Genomic DNA, 20,267 nt, shown 5'->3' on the forward strand with positions numbered 1-20,267 from the left:
TTGTTCTCACTCTATTTATTTTTTCTGTTTGCCTTCTATTTTTTGCAGGTGATATTGATTTTCCATTTATAATCATAATATGCTTTCTTTTTAAGAAAATGTTTTCAAGTAAAAAAGCAATTGAGTCAGTTTTAAAACCAGTGTTTAGTAAATACTAGTTCAAGATTATGGCAAAATTCCTAAGGTGAGCATAAATAAGGGGCGAGAATGGGAAATAGCAGATTTGAATATCTTTCATGTCCCTCCCTTAATTCTGTGAGTTTCTGTGTTTAACAAGAAGGAAAATATCTTATGCAAGTTGATGCATTAACCAAAGCTCAATGGGCAGCCCTTTTCCTCCTGCACACAGATAAACACACAGGGATGTCCCTGAACCAGCACAGGGACGTCTGGACCGATCCTCACTCTCAACCCATTGTCTTCCCATTTTCCTAAAAATGAGATGCTCAGAAGCCTTGAGCATGTTGACCACTATTCTGGCTCGCTGGCCTGGAGCCAATCTTTGGTGTCCAGAATCACTTACGTGGGCACATGGAGTTGAAAGTATCAGGACCTCACAATCAATTTGAAGATCCAAATCAATTTGAAAGAAGGAGAAAGTCCCAGATCATAACCAACACCAAAGCTATCCCAGATGGTTTGGATCTGAGTGTGGTGAGCAGAGTCGGGCAGGAAGGATGAGAAACGGTAACAAAACATTTATCTTGCCCAAGACTTGGGCTCTAGAATTTGGAGTCTTCAGGAAGCTCTTTTGGCTGTCAACAATCTTAGGAGAGACTCACTTTAAGTAGCCCCAAGCCTGGTGGTGTTAAGGTGCAGGTTAGGTCTATACAACCAAATGGGAGCATGTTTCATGCAAAAACTCTGAGGCATGAGTTTCGGGAATCCTAAGGAGCGAGGGCAGCCTCCTCCATGCCATTCTCTGTGTCTCTTCAGGTTCGATATTGCAACTCCCTGGATGAGGAAGAGAAGAGGGAGCTGAAGCTCTTCAGCAACCAGAGGAAACGTGAAAACTTGGGCCGAGGGAATGTCAGGCCCTTCCCGGTCACCATGACGGGAGCTATTTGTGAGCAGGTGAGTGTGGATTCCAGAGAGTAAAGAGGGATTGCTCTGGCATCCTTTCCATCATTCATTCATTCAACAATTATTTTATTGAGTGCCTACTTTCTCCCAGGCACAGTTCCAGGCCTGGCGGATAACAGCAGTGAACAAAATTTGAAAGCTTGATCTTGCCCTTGTAAGGAGTTACGTTCTAGGAAAGAAGTCAGACAATAACATAAATAACATGAAAAAATACAACAGGGAAGGGGAGTAGGAGTGCTAGGAGGTGGCAATTTTCAGTAAAGTGGCTGAGAAAGCCCCACTTAGAAGGTGGCTTCTGAGCAAAGATACGTAAGAACTGAGGGAGTGAGTCATGCAGATCTCAAGGGACAGAGAGAACAGCCAGCTCAAAGGCCCTGAGGCAGGAGGATTTCTGCTGTAAGCTGGCCAATATGGTCGGGCAGAGGGAGTGAAGGGAGAGAATTAGCAGACAAAGCAAGAGTTTGTGGAGGGCCAGCTCATGGAGAGTTGTGTAAGCCATTAGAAGGAGATGGGAAGCCATGGGAAGGATTTGAGCATTGGAATGGCATGATGGATTTATATTTTAAAATGAGGCCTTTAGAAAATGGAGTTTTCCTGGACCACTGGTCAGCCTCTTTTCTAAGATCATCCCAGGACTAGTGCCATTTCAATGATAAATGACCACCTCCTTGGGTTTGAGGGATCTTTAGCAAATCCATGAAGCCCCTTGCATTCTCCCTAGGACCTCACTCAGCTAAAGAGTCTGGGTTTGTTTTTCACCTCTACTCTCCTGTAGAGTGCTCAGGTCATGGTGGAGGAGGGTTTTAAAGAAAGCAGGATGGGAATCCAGCCTGCCTGGCTTCATCCTGACCCACCTCTTGGCCACCAGAAGCCTTCCAGTGCTGATGGCTTTTTTGGTTCTTCTCTTAGCCTTGCTGCTTTTTGTGCAGCCCCATCTGACTCCTTAAGTTCTTAAGGGACCCATCCAGGTGCTAAAGAGAGATGACCTGGATCAGAGAAGAAAAAGCGAGATACTGCCTGAAGGGAGTGGATGCCATTTTGAGGCCCTTTTGGGGATTTCAGAGGGATAAGGAGAGTAGGTTCAGATGGATGGAATGGAGACACTACTTACTAAGGGGAGCCAAAGGACCAGAGATTTGGCAGTGGGGTCTTCATCCTTGAGACCCACCCTTGAGATACACGTGGTCAGTGGTTAAGATGTGGGATTGTGTGTGCTCAGTTCAGGACATCTGCCACTCTCAGATCAGTCTTGGGGAACCAGCCCAGCTGGGGTCACCTAAGACAAAAGGAAGGTTGGGCCTTTCGTGGGCAGATATGGAGAGTAGTATAGAATAATGACGAGACCATGGAGGCAGAAAAACATAAGTTTGACTCATGTTTCTGACAGATGACCTCGACGGCGTTACATGTCCTTGGTTTTGTCATCCGCAAAATGGGGATAATAAATGCCTACATAGTAGAATTATGGTGAGGATTAAGGAGGATTCCATATTAAAGTAATTCAACAAGGAGGCCATTAGACTGGCGTGGCTCTAATGCCTTGGTAGCTACACACACAAACCAAAACCTAAGCCAGAGTCAATGTACTGGAATCCAAGAAAATGAAACTTAAGAACAACCAATTGCAGCCAACCAGGCTTTCCCAAATAAGGCAACCTCTTAAGCTATAGTAATCAAATAATTGCCTCGCTTTGCTTCCGCATCTTCTCTGTAAAGTCCTCTCCCCAACCCCCTGTCCGTGGAGCACTCCTCACCACCTCACGTTGACACTTGCTGTCCAGTTCGAATCAGTCTTGGAGCAAATAAACCTGAAAACTTGAATGTGCCTCAGTTATCCCTTCACAGTGTGCGTGCCTCAGCTCTAGTGACGTTACCGTGAAAGGCCTGGGTAACACTTTCTGTAATGTAGTGTCTTTCTTTTGTCTGGTCACTCACATGAATGAGCCCCCAAAGACTCTTCCATGAGATCTTTACCTCATTTTCTGTGAAGCTGTTCAACCCATATGATGTCCATGGTGTGGGAATGGTTTGGAGGTAGCTTTTCTACTCTTCAAACATGGTCCGCAGAGCTCAGCCACTCCATGGGGCCATGGTACTAGACCCTCAGGCTATGACCCTCATGGCCAACACCATGGTCAGCACAGAGCCTCCCCCTGGACCTGCTGCCTCACACTTTACTCCTCCCTCAAAGACCCTCAGGCCGTGTTGGTCTTATCCCAACCGTAAGCATGGGTCATGAGGGATTCTGCCTTGTTCCCTTCTGGATGGGAGAAGGATGTTTGGAAGATGAGTGAGGAGATAGGAGAGGGAGAGGGAAGAAGATCTTTCCATAGTCTGGCCTTAGACGTGGTGCCTTCTCAATCAAGATTGTGTAAAAAGATGTTAGAGGAAGCAGGCTAAAAGCATGCCTGAAAGGCTTGTAGAGAAGATAGTTAAAGATGGGCATATTTTTATGAACCCCCCACCTCCACCCCACAGTGCAGGCCCCACTCCCTCCCATGGCCCCATCTTTCCACTCTCCACCCCCCACAGCCTGCTCCTCCTGGTGTTAAACTTGGCTGTGCCTCTGCATGGAGTTTGGGGTATCTAAAAGATAATGAGACCTTCACTCTGTGTGTTTGCCTCCTGCCTGCTGAGCATCTCTGTGTTGTTATGCTCAAAGAGTTTTTCTCCTTCCCACATTTGTGAGTCCTTATTTTCTCAGGTACTTGTCTTCATCTTACTTGTTGGCCCTAGGAAAGGAGAGTGGGGGGAGGGAGAAAACTCTGTCCTGCCACGTATGTAAAGTAGGTAGCATAGTGACTAGTTTGAAAATCAGTGCTCGATAACCAGCTAGTGGTGGTGGCAGTGGTCGTTCATCCTTTGTGCGTGGCGCTGAGAGATGGGGACTGGCGTTCATACTGACGTTTCTGTTTGCCTCACAGTGCGGAGGCCAGATTAATGGCGGGGACATCGCTGTGTTTGCATCTCGAGCCGGCCACGGCGTTTGCTGGCACCCACCGTGCTTTATATGCACTGTCTGCAATGAGCTCCTGGTGGATTTGATCTACTTTTACCAAGATGGGAAGATATACTGTGGCAGGCACCACGCGGAGTGCCTGAAACCGCGCTGCGCAGCCTGCGACGAGGTCAGAGCACACTCCCTGGGGCATGCAGCCCTGCCGATCACCCCTCAGTTTGCCATAGCCAACATGTTGTCCTGTGGCTTCCTGCATTGAAGAAAACCATAGGCCACCCCACCTGCTTATATTAACCCTTTCCAGAGAGCAGCCCCACCCATCCTTGGTTGCTCGAATGTCCAGGATTGTGGCCCACTTTACTGAATGTGGCAGTCTCCTGGGCCTCCAGATGGGAAGACAGTTTCTGGAACTGAGGAGATTCCCAGGTGGCATACCCCTGGCACTAGGTCAAATCAGAACTCTTAAAAAAAAAAATTGAAAAAAGGCTTTGTGCAGCTCTAGATTTCAGGCCAAATCCCAGGGAGTAATCATCAGTAATTGTGTGTCACATGTATCTTAAAATAGATCTGTTTCCTGAGATTCCAGGGGACAGATTGGTTTGAGAAGAGAAGAAAATGGGGAGCATTATTTGATTCTCCCACAATTTACACAAGTTCTGATGAGGGGTCAGGAGGCAGACGGAGACTCCATTTGGATGCTTCTGCCCCATATACTCTAAGAGGTACTTGAATTTGCTACCCCCAGTGAGAAAGCAGACGGGAACACAAGGCCCATGCCTGAAGCACCAGAAGCACACCCAGTGTGACCCGTAAGCTGAAAGAATAGAAGACCTGGTTCAGCTTAAAAGTTTGGAGCAGAGAGGAAAATGTTCTAAACCTGACCACCTTTATGGGAATAATTTGGGGAAAGGTCTCGGATAGGGGTTTCGTCCTGCACAAAGTAGACTTTTGGTTCTATCTGACCCGTGAACAGCAATGCGGGGCCCCGTAAACAGCACTCCACTTTTTCAGCCAGAGTCCACTATTACATGGTGTTTCTTCCTTATAAACTGCCTATCAGAGATTCATTCATCTTGGAGGAAGTCGATCATCCTTAACTAATTTGGATTCTAATGCTAATAGTGATGTTCACAAGAGACCCTCTAGGCAAGCAGTTGGGAAGCTGGTTCCAACTCTGTAATTCTAGGCAGCTGCTTTACCTTCATGCCTCAGTTTCCACATGTGGAAATTGGTGCTTATGACTTTATATTATCTAACGGCAAGTAGAATATGATGATTAAAGTGCCTTGAAATTTTTGTTTATTGAGATATAATTCATACAGCGTAAGGTTCACCCTTTTAAGGTGTACAACCATCACTGTCGTCTAATTGCAGATCATTTTCATCATTCAAAAAAGAACCCCATATCCATTAGCCATCACTTCCCTTTCCCCTTCCCCCAGCCCCTGGCAACCACTAATCTATTCTCTTTCTCTATGAATTTACATATTCTGGACATTTCATATGTAGAATAATACAATATGTAACCTTTTATGTCTAGCTTCTTTCCCTTAATGTGATGTTTTTAAGGTTAATCCATGTTATAGCATGTTTCAGTACTTTCCTTTTCATGGCTGAATAATATTCAATTATACGTATATATCACATTTTGTTTAGCGATTTATTAGTTGGTGGACATTTAAGTTGTCTCCACTTCTTAAGTATTATGAACAATGCTGCTGTGAACGTTCTTTGACAAGTTTTTGTCTGGACACACATTTTCAGTTCTCTTGAGTATACTCCCAGAAGTGGAATTGCTGGATCATGTGGTAATTCTGTTTAACTTTTTGAGGGAATCTAAACTGACTTCTAAAACTGCTATACCACTTGACCTTCCCACTATCAGTGAATGAGGATTCCAGTTCCCCTAACCCTTATTATTGTCTGTCTTTTTCATTATAGTCATCTTAGTGGGTGTGAAGTGTTATCACACGGCGGTTTTGATTCACTTTTCCCTGTTAGCTAACGATGTCGAGCATCGTTTCATGTATTTTTTGGCTATTTGCATTTCTTCTTTTTTGGAGAAATGTCTATTCAAGTCCTTTGCCCATGTTTTCAATTGGATGATTTTTCTTTTTATTGTAGAGTTGTAAGTTTGTTTATATATTCTGGATACTAGCCCCCTATTTGATACATGATTTGCAAGTATTTTCTCTCATTCTGTAGTTACATTTTCACGTTCTTGATGGTGTCCTTTGAACACAAAAGTTGTTAATTTTGATGAAGTCCAATTTATCTATTTTTCCTTTTGTTGCTTATACTTTTAGTGTCACATCTAAGAAACCATTGCCTAATTGCCTAATCCAAATTCAAGAAAACTTACACCTGTGTTTTCTTCTAGGCACTTTATAGATTTTTTTGCTCTTATATATAGGTCTTTGATCCCTTTTGAGTTAATTTTTGTATATGGTGTGAGGTAGAGGTTCAAATTCATCCTTTGGCATAAGGCTGCCCAGTTTCCCTGCACCATCTGTTGAAGAGACTATTCTTCCTCTGTTGAATGTCCTTGGCTCCCTTGTTGATAATAATTGGCCATAAGTGTCTGGGTTTATTTCTGGGCTCTCTAGTCTATGTACCAGTACCACACAGCCTTGATTACTGCTGTTTATATTAAGCTTTTAGAGCTGTGCTTTGAAATTTTAAAAAACTCTATTTTAAGAGTCAAAACACAAATGCTTCTGAGGGGTAGGCAGGTATTGTAAATGAAGGTGACTCATTTTAAGGCAACAGTGAATGGTGAAGAATATGACAAACCGAAGAACTCGCCACTCATCTGAAAGCAGCACCCCCTCTTCTCAGCTCCAGCTTGCTGTTGGGGTGCAGGAATATGCACCAAGCATTGCTGAATATTAAATCTTCAAAAGAGAAACCAAGATTCCAGGTGTTTATATGACATTTCCCTTTAAAAATATTGTATCGAAGCCAAATAAAACAGATATGTATGTTCAGAGTGCCCATGAGCTGTCAGTTTGGGTCCCACTTTATATTCTTCAGGGTAGAACATTCTTCTACTTATTAAAATGCAGTTAAATTAATCACTGGCCAGGCCAGAAACCATGTTTCATTGTGCTTTAGGCAAATCTCAGTGCAAGAGGTGATAGAGATATAGAATAAACATACATATAGATGTTTATTTAATAATTTGTGGGCGGGACCTGCTTTCCTGCTCCTCTCCTTTGGGCCTCCCACAGCTCTCCTTCTTTAAAGTGCTTTCTCATGGCTGCGTCTTAACCACTGACTGTTTGGTTTCCCAATCTCCAGATCATCTTTGCAGACGAATGCACAGAAGCTGAGGGGCGGCACTGGCACATGAAACACTTCTGCTGCTTCGAGTGCGAGACAGTGCTGGGCGGCCAGCGCTACATCATGAAGGAGGGAAGGCCCTACTGTTGCCACTGCTTCGAGTCCTTGTATGCAGAATATTGCGACACCTGTGCCCAGCACATAGGTGAGGCAACACTTGGTACTCAGCTCGGTCCTACTGTGACTAGATCTCATTTGTGTCTGGTAGAGTTAGAATCCCTTCGGTTGCAAGTGATAGAAATACAACTCATAATAGCTTAAGTGGAAAAAGAAATTTCTTGGCTCATCTTACTAGAAAGGCCAAGGAGTACGCTGGCTTCAGGTGGGGATGGATCAAGGGTCCAAACAAAGTCTGTTTTTGTCCTGTGTCTCAGCTCAGCTTGCCTTCTGTTGGCCTCATTTGAAAGTAAGCTATCTTCACATGGTAGCTAAGATGACCCCTCAGATATACATAATCTTAGCACATGCATTGTCAAATGGGAGTGGGGCCATGTCTCTTCTAATATCAGAGTCAGTTCCTCCAAATAGGAACCTTATCATCCTTGGTTTGGTCATATGATCTACCCTGGAAACAAGAGAATAGGGTATTTCTATTGGTCTGCCTGAGTCATAGGCCCACCCCTGAAAGGGGGCTATGTGATGTATAGCCCCACCACCAAGGGGACGGAGTGGGGTGTCAGAAGGGAAATATAAACAGATCCTCCACAGCCTCCTTAGAAAAACTTGAGGGTTAGCAGAGGGAGGGACCAAAGCGGTCCTCTTGGTAGGAAGGGGATAGTCAAGAAAACCAAACAGTTTCTGGCAAGCATGTCTTTAAAAATAAAAAATCAGCAAAAGCTGACCCAGCCAAATATAAAGCAAGAGAACCTCAAATAGCTCATGAGCTATAAACTCCCCAAATAAGCGGTAGGTCTGAGACGGAGAAAATCGTTTTCCCTTTGCAAATAAGCAATTTGTTCAACCCTTCGATGCTATTCCGGATCATGCTGCATCTGTGGCTTCTTCATTCAACTTGCCTGTTTTGGCACCTTGAGAATGAGCCGCCCTTTAAAAAGAAAAACAAGAGTTGGCAGTGGATGAGTGTCTGTGAGACCAGCAGCCTGATCTTCCTGTGGCTTGTGCAATTCCAAGAAATCTGCTCAGAAGCTGCCAGCTCCTTACCTACACGGGGGAGATGTGGAGATTATCAGCCTGGAGCCCATTTTACCCGACTTAAAAGATTTTATCGGGAACAAGAAGAAGTGGCTTTGTCTCCCTGGTTCATCAGAAGTGATGTATTCAAATGAAAAATTAGTTAGTAGTATGGAGCCCTTTCTAAGCTGGAGTCCCTGCCAGGCCAGGGTCAAACATTGCTGCTGACCTTTGTCCACCAGCCTTCCCTTCCAGGGGCCTGGGTGATATGCAAATCCCCTTTCTCCTCACCCCGAAGAACCTCACCCTCTCACGGCCTGACGCCTCAACCAAGTACCAATGAGCTTTCATTTCTCACAAGATCAGAACAGGGAAGCAGACTCTCTGTTATGCTAAGAGTTAGGAAATAGGGAGCTTGATTTGGACAGGTGGCTGCACATGTGAGGAAGGGCAGGGGGTGGGACATTGTCAGAGGAAAATGATGCAACTTACCTGGCATTGCTCACCGTGGATTCTGGAACTACAAGTAGGTACTTGCTCGGCTGAGAGGGGCTGAGTGTACAGAACACTTACCTAGGGCACCGATACCCCCTTCTCAGTAGTACTTCTGTTTCTTCTGTCCCTTTCCATTGAGGCTTAACAGCCTCTCCAGAAACTGCCACTTAGAATTCGTGCTCAGCGGTTTGGAAGAGAGAAAATCGGTCTGTTGCCACAGCATGTACACCTCGGAAGGCCCCTCTGTGTTCTCCTCTTTCTACCTTCTTTTCGCTCTTTGAAGCTTTGATTGGCATTCCCTTCTCCTCCCCTCTTAAGTCCATAAAAGGCATCAATGTTTTACTGGAAAGGGGGACCTCTGGCCTGCCGTGTTATCACTGCTCTAGTTAAAATGCTGTCCCACCCTTTTTTTCCCCCCCTAAATCCACTTTTCTGTAAAACGTAATTTTCCTGTGACCGCGAAGGCTATGCTCTGTATATCATGCATCCCACAGTCTGGGTGCTTTACTCTGACCATATTATACAAACATTCCATATTTATACAGCCGCTCAGAGCGGACCCTGCATCAGGCAGCCGTTGCCAGGGCAACGGTACATTTGCCTGCACGCAGCAGAGTAAACAGTCCTATAAACAGACCGAGGCTGTAGCAGCAGTAGACAGATACACCCTCAGAGAAGTGCTTAAAGGGCTTAGAGGGGGAATAAAAAAGGAACGCTTAGATGTGGAATGGCAGAGCCCCTTTCCAGATGTTTAGAGTTCAGGAGCAGTTCAGAGCACCATCTGACATGGTTGATGCTTATCAGGGACCACGTTCCGCTGCCTGCAGCGCAGCCTTGTAAGATGCTTCCCTCTCCACTCTCCCCACCGCGGCCCGGTCCTCTGCGAGGCTTCATCCCCAGAAGTAGGCCTCGGCTGCCACATCTGAGTGCGTGTCCTTGCAGAAGCATGGAGAAGCAGCTGATGGAGGACAGTCTGTAGGAACTGGACTTCCTGCGTCCCTCTGACAGGGCATGGGTACGGCTGCAGCTGCTGAGGCTGTAGCACTGAGGAGGAGCTCAGAGTCAGGACCCAGGGCAGCTGGGATGGGAAGGCAAAACGCCCTGGAGAGGGGATTCGGGGCAGGGGAGGGAAGATCAAGCCAGCCTCAGACTTCTTTCTTGAACTGCACCCAGGCAGCAGCCCTCAGAAAAAGAGAGGGACAGGCGTTAAGACCTAATAAAAATACAAAAAGAAGAGCAGTCAGACTAGTTAGCAGACACTGGTCTAAGCACACTCTGCATATTAACGCAGTTAATCCTCTACAACCCTAGGAAGTAAGTACTAGTATTTTCCCCATTTTACCGCAGAGAAAACTGAGGCACAGAGACATGAAGCCACTTGCCTAGGGTCACACAGCCAGGCAGCAGCACAGCCAAGATTTGAACCCAAGCTGATGGGCTTCAGCATGTTTACAACCAGCTGGAATGGCCTGGAGCTGGGATTTGAACCTGCGTTTGTCTGAGTCCTGAAGCCTCATTCTCAACTATTAGAGGGCTATGCCTCCCTGCGCCGCCTGTCCTGCTTCCTCCCAGGAGCCTGGGGAGGAAGTGTGGATGGAGCCCGCCCCGGCCTCCTGGGAATGCTGTGCTGAGGGGGAGTTGATTCACCGGGTCCCTCTTGCCTTGGAGTGGTCCTTGTGGCTGCTCCTGTTCCTCTCAAAATCCCCTCTTAGTCCCTAGGGCCTGACTGTTAAATAAACAGATCCCCCTTAGTCTGGGGAGGAGCTGGTAGGGAGAAGAGTTTGCGTCCTGCCTCTCTGTCCCTGGGCTCCAGGGACATAAAGGAAAGCAGGGAGAGCTAGGCGGGGAGGAGAGGCTGCTCTGCCACTTGCCTTTTCTTTGGCCCTTCTCTATTCCTCCCAGTTTCTCATCACCGCCTCTCTAGCCAAGTCTCTAGAAGTCATTCCTGGAAAGTCCAGGCTCAAGACTCCCAGCCACTAAAGGTGAATTTCACATTGGTACTCCCTTTCCGGGAAGACATTTATTGTCAGACATCAGGAGTCTTGCAGAGGTGCCCTTTCATCCCCCAGTGATTGCTGGGGCCACATTCGCAGCAGTCTCTCCCTATGGGAGGAAGGCCCCAACAGCTCCCAGCTCCCATTCTGCGAGTTTAGCAACTGCTGTCAAAAGAGAGCCTCCCTGGGTCACTATCTTAGCAACAGTCTAGATGACCTAGTGTAGGTCACGTGCCCACCCCTGAACCAGTCACTGGATTGGAAGATACGGCTTTTTACTGGCCAGGGGTGGGTCCAGGCATGGCTTTAGCCCCTCCCAAAGCTCAGGGCCCAGGGCTGGCAGGGAGAGGCTGTCCCACAGGGAGATTAAGTCCTATAACCAGAGGAGGGCAGAGGAGATGCTGAGGAGGACGAACAGCTGGGGCTATGGGAGGTTCCTGTACGCGGGGGTAACAAGATCACAGGTGTAACAAGATCATGTAAGCCACGTACAGCACCGGCATGGGGAGGAAACATGTTTCATCCTTTCCTGATGAAGTTAAGCAAAAGATATGCACGCTTATGGAGGGGAGAGATCTTTGACAAACCACGTCCAAGTTTTTCCTTACCAAGGGCTGAGATCCACTGTTTTCTTTTCCACTGAGCTGCTACAGTGATTACCACTTGGGTTGGCATACCCTGGTGATTCAGTTCAGTTCATCCACCCATTCAGCAAATCCAGTGACTGGTTCAGGGGTGGGCACGTGACCTGCACTAGGGCTCCTGAGACTGATGCACCAGGCCATGTGCCTGGAGGTACCAAAGAAACTTAAAGACCCTGTCCTCATAGAGCTTCAGTTTTAGTGGGGGAGAGAAGTAATAAATACCTGCGCATACATAGTGGTGCAATGTCAAGCAGTATTCACACAATGAAGAAAAATATAGCAGGTAAAGGTGGAGAATGATGGAGAGCATGCTATTAGGGTGGACAGGAAGACTTCTCCAAGGAGTTGGCATTTGAGAAGACCCCTAAGTAGGGTGATGGAGACAGCATCAATGTCACAGTTAGGAGTAAGACTTCCTGGGTACAGATGTCATCTATGATTCCTAGCTATTTTACATTAGGCAAGTTATTTAACCTCTGTGCCTCTGTTTGCTCATCTGAAAAATGGAAATAATATTCGAAACCTACCTTATACAGTTGAGGGGTTAAATGAGTTTACATATATGCAAAGCATTTAAATCAGTGCTTCATGATACATTAGTACCATTATTGCTGTTTGTCCAGAGGAGTATGTCCCAGGCAGGAGGATTCATGGACAAGCCATTTTGATCAAGTTTCTCTATTCTCAGAGCAAATGGGTTAAGAAGGAGCTGACTGGTAGAGCAAGGGGGCTCTGGTAATAGGACATGAGTACCAATTACGTGGGGACCTGATCATTGGTTTATTGAAATTTTATTCTGCTGCATCTGGAACCCTGAGACAAACCAGGGTGCTGTATGCTTCATGTCGTATTGCAATACTCTGAGCATCTCGTCAGCCTCTTCCATGTCTCTTCTTTCCCCAGGGATTGACCAAGGTCAGATGACCTATGACGGCCAACACTGGCATGCCACTGAGACCTGTTTCTGCTGTGCTCACTGCAAGAAGTCCCTCCTGGGGCGGCCATTCCTCCCCAAACAGGGCCAGATATTCTGTTCACGGGCCTGCAGTGCCGGGGAGGACCCTAATGGCTCTGACTCATCCGATTCAGCCTTTCAGAATGCCAGGGCCAAGGAGTCCCGGCGTAGTGCCAAAATTGGCAAGAACAAGGGCAAGACGGAGGAGCCCGTGCTGAACCAGCACAGCCAGCTGCAGGTGAGTTCCAACCGGCTCTCAGCCGACGTGGACCCCCTGTCGCTGCAGATGGACCTGCTCAGCCTGTCCAGCCAGACGCCCAGCCTCAACCGGGACCCCATTTGGAGGAGCCGGGATGAGCCCTACCATTACGGGAATAAGATGGAGCAGAACCAGTCCCAGAGTCCTTTGCAGCTCCTCAGCCAGTGCAACATCAGAACTTCCTACAGTCCAGGCGGGCAAGGGGCTGGAGCCCAGCCCGACATGTGGGCCAAGCACTTCAGCAACCCCAAAAGGAGCTCGTCACTGGCCATGAAGGGGCACGGCGGCAGCTTCATCAAGGAGTGCCGAGAGGACTATTACCCAGGAAGGCTGAGATCCCAGGAGAGCTACAGCGACATGTCCAGTCAGAGCTTTAGTGAAACCCGAGGCAGCATCCCAGTGCCCAAATATGAGGAGGAGGAGGAGGAGGAGGAAGGGGCCATATCCACTCAGCAGTGTCGGACCCGTCATCCAATCAGTTCCCTGAAATACACTGAGGACATGACACCCACGGAGCAGACCCCTCGTGGCTCCATGGAATCGCTGGCCCTGTCTAATGCAACAGGTAGGTTCTGTTCCGCTGGAAAATGGCATGGGGTAGTCTCTGGGTGACCTGATGCCCGTCACCAGGATTTTAGTGCTGTTCCTGCCATGTGCCCTCCTCCAATAGGTTGTTGAGGAAGGTGAGCCCAAGTTTCCTATGGCCTTTGTCTTTGATCAGATTTCCTACAAGCAGAGCCTGAGACAGGGATTAGGATGCCTATGATATATTCAGGGCGTGCTTCCAGCGAAGGAGAGTGAGAGAAGCAGAACGGGGCAGGGAGAGGAGCCAAATGAAGAATGATGTCTGGGCTGGAGTCAAGCGTCAACCTTATCCAACAGGGGGCTCTAGAGGATGACTGGCACCATACAGTTGTTTCCCTGTTGGGACAAAGGGGCTGACATTTTGCACCACCATGTCAGTTCTTGACTTTGGGCTGCTGGAGAGTGACGTGGGGATGAGGTTGTGGATGTGGGCATGGGGCAGGGCAGCTCCCGTCGGCCAAAGGCAACATTCAGGAGAAGGGACAGCTGTGAGCTGCGGGCAGTCCTCATGAAACCGGATGCTGCTTGGGAGCCCAAAACGTCCCTGACAACTTCTGAGACTGAAGCCCAGTATCTCATTAAGGAGCTGGTTTTAATGTGTAGATAAAGACAAAAGAAATGTGGATAGACACAGAGAAGGCAGGCAGGCTGAAAAGGACAGAAGTGGGGAGAGAGAGACACTCCCATACCTGCCCTCTGCAACCAAATTGTCTAGCCGGTCTGTGTGCGTGTAAAGACTGATGTAGATGTCCTCTAAGATGGCGCTACTCAAAGTGTAGTCTGAGAATCAGGGCTGGCCACAGTCCACAGCGAGATAAGTGCTGAAATTATCAGTGTTTAGAAACCTTAGAGCAATTTGACGTTGCTGTGACATCCAAGTGCGTGTTCAGTGGGCTCATCTTATCGGTCCAGGGACAGACCAGCCAGGGTATTGTAGAACCCACGGGTGAGTTGTCTGTGGCATGTGCTGTGTATCAGTCGTGCTCAGCAAGCCACATACCAGTCCACAATGGATTGAAAATAAAAATTGGCCCTTCCCCATGGATAGTCTGTCCCTTTTGGGCAGGACACCTGAGGAGGAAGACACATGTCTGCCCCTTACAACAGGGATCCCATAGTCAAATGTGTCTGGATGGAGCCTGTGACAGACTTGTGCATGTCAGCCCCATCTGTAGGGGACAGCCACTGCTCAGCTCCAGCTGGTTATTGCCACGTGCAGGGGTATTTATTTATTCAACTAACAGTTATGTAGCTCTTACCAGTGCCAAACATTGTTCCAAGCACTTTATAAATATTAGCTCACTTAATTAAATCATCGCAACCCTATGAGAGATATCCTACTAAATTCTCACTTCAGAGTCGAAGGAACTGAAGCACAGAGAGGTTGAAGGACTTCCCCAAAGTAACCCAGCTTTTAAAAGATGTAGCTTTGATTTGAACCTGTGCATATGGCCCCACAGCAATGCTCTTAATCACACCAGGCTGCCAACCTATTATGAGCCCCACGCTGTCAAATCTTCCAGTTTTTCCAGACAAGTTAAATATGTGGATTTTTTAAGATGTGGAATCTATTTAAACTCTCTGCTAGACAAGCAAAATGTGTCTCTGAGTTGTAGGATGTCTATACGGTGTGTTTTTAGTTTTTATCCCCCTCAAATGCTTTTGCATCTATGTTCTCATTTGTCCTAGAGGACAAATAGCAAATATCCTTACCCCCATATTTCAGATGAAAAAAATGAGGCCTTGGTGACTAAGCACCTTGCCTAATGTCATCGAAGTGAGCAATTAGTGCAGAGTGATGCTGCCTGGCTTCCAGCCCAGTTTGTTATTCTCAACAGATTTATGTGCTATAATTATTTAAAAGGCCAGGAGATAAATAGGTAATTCAGCCTCTCAAGCAGAATTTCTCAAAGCTAGACCTCCTGCATTAGAATCATTGGCTGCTTGATTAAAATAAGGACTCCTGGGCCTCCCTCCCAGACCCCTTGCATCAGATCCTAGAGAGGTGGGGCCCAGGAGCCTGCATTTTAACCAGCTCCCTGCTGATGCTGGTGCAACCATTGTCTGCGATCATTTGTTCCTGGGTCTGTCTGTTCTGGCTTTATTGTCCTCACACTGTGACTTAGGAGGAAATCAGGAGATCTGGGGGTCAGGGAACATTGGAAAGGCCATGTGGTTCCGTTGGAAGAACATATGGTCTCCAATCCTAAGGAAGAGGCGGGGAATTTATCCCCTGGTTTTCTATGGATCCTTGGGCGAAGCAACTGACGCCCCTCTGTCTCGGAGATTTTTGGAAAGCAGCTCTGAGCCATGTCTGATATAGTTGAGAAAAGTCCTGAGATCACACTGTCCAACACAGTCGCCACTAGCCACATGTGACTGTTGAAATCTGAATTCGTTAAAATTAAATGGAATTAAAATTTCAGGCCGTCAGCTGCACATTTCAAGTGCTCAACAGCAATGAACTGAATTTTAAATTTCCTTTCATTTTAATCAATCTAAATTTCAGTAGCCACATGTAGCTAGCGCCTCCCCTGTTGGACAGCACATGACAGAAGTGAGCTGTTAGGATGGGCACAATTTTAACCCCATCATTAGTCCCTTTGGAAGTTCTCACATAAGCCCTGGTTTTTCAGATTCTCACTTAATTAATGGTTTGGAGTACCGGTTCAAATCCAGCCTTCATCATGTGAGAGCTGTGTGGTCTTAAACAAATTGCTTAAATTCTATAAGGCTCAGTTTCCTCATCTATGGAACTCAGTGAATAATACTACTTCCTTTGTAGGGTTTTTGTGAGAATTAAATGATAATGCATTTAACCTCATTAATACAGTCTTTGACACACATGACCCTCTGTGGTGGTTACGTGATACCTTTTATTAGTAGTATCTCTCCCTCATCTCAAACATACTGGTACATGGTTTTGACCTCTAGGAATATTTTGGTTACTGACGTCTCCCAGCATCTCCAGCTGTGCAGGTTTGCATTTTTCGGTTTGAAAATTCTCCTTGGGCAGCTCTTTTTCCTACCCAGCATGAGAAGAGCTGAACATGAGAAGAGAAACAGGGAACTAAGAAAATCCCTTCTGTGCCCTTGTGTTGCCATGGATCTGTCAGACACAACAGCCTGGAAGAAAGATTGTGGCTAATATTCTAAGCACAGCTTCATCGTTTGTCACTGCAGCAGACCCTAAATAGCCTTTCACGTCCTACGCGGCGCATACGGTCACCACGCATGTCGCGTTGACTAGACCTGGAAAGTCGCTCTCTCTGCAGCCCACCCTCACTGGCGCCTTTGAGTTTTAACAGAAAATTCAGTAGTCTTTAGAGAAGGCAGCATCTGAACCGTCTGTGTATATTTAAATCCTAGACTTGCAGTCTGTGAGTAACAGGTATGTGTCACAAAAGGCTTAGAACACATCTGGATGCTTCAGTGAAAGCTAGATTTCAAGATAATGGATTTTTTTTCTTCCGTGGTCAGTAACTTATGTTATTGAATAAGTCTGTAATGTTTAATCTGGCACGAAGCATGATCTTTTGTGGGCAGCATTTTTCCTTAGAACAGATCTGGAAAACCAGATAGCCCCACTGGCTTGCCAGACTCAGATCAGGGCTTGGCACCGCCTGATTTGTTTAGAATTGGGAGCGTACATCTCTTCTCCTTGGAAAATACAGTCCCTCCCTCATGCTCACACAGAGTGAGTCAGGCAGGCACCGCCACCATTTGTACCACCACCGTGTAGGAGCCTCGCAGAAGCTCTTTATCCCTGCTGTGGCCTAAATGTGCCTCAAAAGCCACTTGCAGCCTGGGTGATCATAACATTAGAAATAGTTGGGCCAGGCCCATGGCTTAGTGGTTAAGTTGGGCACACTCCGCTTCAGCGGCCCGGGTTTGCAGGTTCAGATCCTGGGGGCAGAGCTACACTGCTTGTCAGCCATGCTGTAGTGGCGACCCACATATAAAGTGGAGAAGGATTGGCACAGGTGTTAGCTCAGGGCTAGTCTTCCTCAGCAAAAAAAAAAAATGAAAGAAATGGTAATAATAACAACAACAACAACTAACATCATTGGATGTTTATCATGTACTCAGTACAGTTCTAAGCATTTTGCATGAGCTAACTCACTTAATCCTCACAACAACCGTAGGAGGTAGATACACTTGTTATTCTCATTTCACAGATGACCCAAGTGAGGCACAGAGATAAGCAGACCAAAGCCACACAGATTGGAAGTGAAGGGGCGGGATTCAAACTCGGTCATTCTAACTCTGATGCCTGTGCCCTTAATCACTAGCCCATGGCAGATGTGAGTGAGGATGATGATAATAACTGATGATACTCACAACAGACCACTGGTGACCTGGCATGCCAATGACTTCACGCATAGCATCTCTTTAAATCCTCATAACAACCCTGTGAGATAAGTCTGATTATTATATCCATTTTAAATATGAGTACAAATAGAGTTCAAAGAAGTTGTGAGTCATGGTCACCCCCGAGGGCCAGGACTTGGACTCAGCGTGATGGTCTGCAAAGCCTCTTAACCTCTCTGATGTGCATCCGCCCAGCAAGGGTCCTGATCACACTTGGGAGATTTGCGCAGTGACTCTCCTGAAGGGACAAGGATCCCTTTTCTTGTTGCAGCCAGTTTGTGGATGTGTCTGTTTGCCCCTGACAGGGCTAGAGGGAAGCTTGAGCACAAGTGTCAAGTGAAAACTGAACGGCAGGAGGCAAAGGTGGCAGTCCGAGGTGATGTGCCCAGGTCAGAGGCAGCAAAGACAAAGGAGGCCAGGACAGATTGTCCGGGGCTTGGCACCTGGGCAGGACGCACTGATGGAGAGGAGACCAAGGCTGTAGTGTAAGTTAGGGTCAGGGTTCTAGTCACACTGGGGCCAGGTGTGGAGAAGAGCTGGAATTGGGACTGCTTCCCTCAGGCAGAGGTCACACCAAAGGACAACTGGAGCCTGGCAGCTGGTCCCCAGCAAAGGGCCCTTGTGTGCAAGGATGAGGCTGGGAACCTGGCTATTCCTTGAGGATCAGCCCGATTCTGAAAGGAGTGGTTGGGTCAGAGAGAACTGGGACCTATAGGAAGGAAATGCAGACGTGGATGGGAGTGAGGGCAAAGGAAAGATGGTTTCTGTTTGTCCATTCATTCGTTCATTCAGCCAGCAAATGTGACGCGAGTGCCTCCCCTGTGAGTTACAGCAGAGTGAGAGCGAGCGTGGGCTATAGACCATCTGCCAGAGTTGGAAATTGGCCTTTGCGGTTTAATAGCTGTGTGCTCTTGGGCAACTGGCTTATTTCTTCTGTATCTCAGTGTGCTCATCCTTGAAATGGAATCACAACAGTGCTTTGTAGGGTTGTGGTGGGAATTAAATGAGTTGATTCCTATAAAGATTTTAGGACAGTGCCTAATTCTCTTTAAGTGCTCAATGAATATTAGCTATTAGTAGGTGCCGGAGATGCAGTGCTGAGCCAAGGTGGACATGGGCCTTGCCCTCCTGTAGCTCACAGTCCAGTGGAGTTTCATAGATAGTAACCATCTAATTGTACAATATAAAATTGCATCTGTGGTAAGTGTGGGGCTAGGAGGGCATATGAAGAAGGATATAGCCAAATTGGGGAGGTCAGAGAGGGTATCCTGAGACAGTGATGCTGAAGGGATAAGAGAAGGAACATTTCAGCCAGCAAGAGCAGCACGTGCAAAGGTCCTGTGGTTGAAATGTGTGGCAAGTATGAGGAACTGAAAGAAAGCCCTGTGGATGGGTGGAGCACAGAGAGTAACAGGGCTGGAAAGGAAGGTGAGGGCTAGGTGGTACAGAGCCATTTAGGATATTTTTAGGGTTTGGGCCTTTCCACTAAGGGCAATGGAAAGCCCTTCAGGTTCCAGGCCAAGCAGGGAGGGGAAATGATGTGATCAGATCTGCATTTTGAAAAGATGGCCCCTGCTGCAGTGCAGGGAATGGGTTGGAAGAGGGCAAGTGCTGATCCAGGGAGACCTGTGCAGCCCGGGTGTGGCAGCACCCAGGTGTGAACAGAATGAAGACTGAAATAAGAGGATGGATGTGACAGTGACTTAGGAGAGGAAATTGGTAGATGTTTACAGTGCCCCTGGGGGAAGGGTCCTGGGAGATAGAAGAAGATCCATTTGAAAACCTAAAAATAGATAAAAGTTTGCCTACTCTGATTTTTGACCCAAGCCAGCATCAGCAGAAAGTAGCTGTGTCACAGGCCTGGATATGCAGAGATGCAGCAGGAAGAGAAGTCTGAAAGGGCTTCCTCCCATCTTGGATCACTGCTGCATTGTTGTGACACGTCCACGCCTTTAACAGGCATCACCTGCGCACCCTGACAGGGGAAACTTGGTTGTGCAACCCCAAGACGTATTGATTGCTGGGGGAGTGGGGTAATTTTTCAATGTTGCTGGCAAACTGGAAAGCAATGAGAAAACAGCAGAGTGGGGATCTGAAGCAACAACTGGAACAGCGCCCTTTACCAAGAATGTCTGTAATGTTTTTTAATCCCCGTAATGCAAAACATGTCTATATTTAATTGGGGGCAGGAACATTTCTCCTGCTCTTCTGCATAACTTGGATATCCATCCTCTAACCCAATTTCTTTATTTAAATCGATGGGTAAAACCTCCTAACCAGCTGGCGCCCATTACTTGAGTGGCCACACCTCAGACGTGCTCAGAAGTTACGCAGCCCAGGTCTTCTTGTTCATTCCCTCCTCTGGGGAAGATGTGCGGCCCAGTCAGCAGTTGCACATTTGAAAACCTAGAATTCACCTGGAGTCCTGTCATTTGGCCCCAGGGCTAGC

General features: G+C 47.1%; 1 protein-coding gene across 9 annotated transcripts in view; it reads left to right on the forward strand.

The window, feature by feature from the left end:
- PRICKLE2 (prickle planar cell polarity protein 2) overlaps positions 1-20,267 on the forward strand; it is a 314,495-nt gene that overhangs the window by 258,002 nt on the left and 36,226 nt on the right. For all 9 annotated transcript variants that reach the window (XM_023620120.2, XM_023620123.2, XM_023620126.2 and 6 more), the window contains 4 exons: positions 937-1,074; positions 4,008-4,211; positions 7,343-7,529; positions 12,552-13,427. In XM_023620120.2, the coding sequence (XP_023475888.1) occupies positions 937-1,074; positions 4,008-4,211; positions 7,343-7,529; positions 12,552-13,427 (1,405 nt within the window). The remainder of the gene's footprint in view (positions 1-936; positions 1,075-4,007; positions 4,212-7,342; positions 7,530-12,551; positions 13,428-20,267) is intronic.

This window comes from Equus caballus, chromosome 16, assembly GCF_041296265.1.
Source record: "Equus caballus isolate H_3958 breed thoroughbred chromosome 16, TB-T2T, whole genome shotgun sequence".
Taxonomy (NCBI): domain Eukaryota; kingdom Metazoa; phylum Chordata; class Mammalia; order Perissodactyla; family Equidae; genus Equus; species Equus caballus.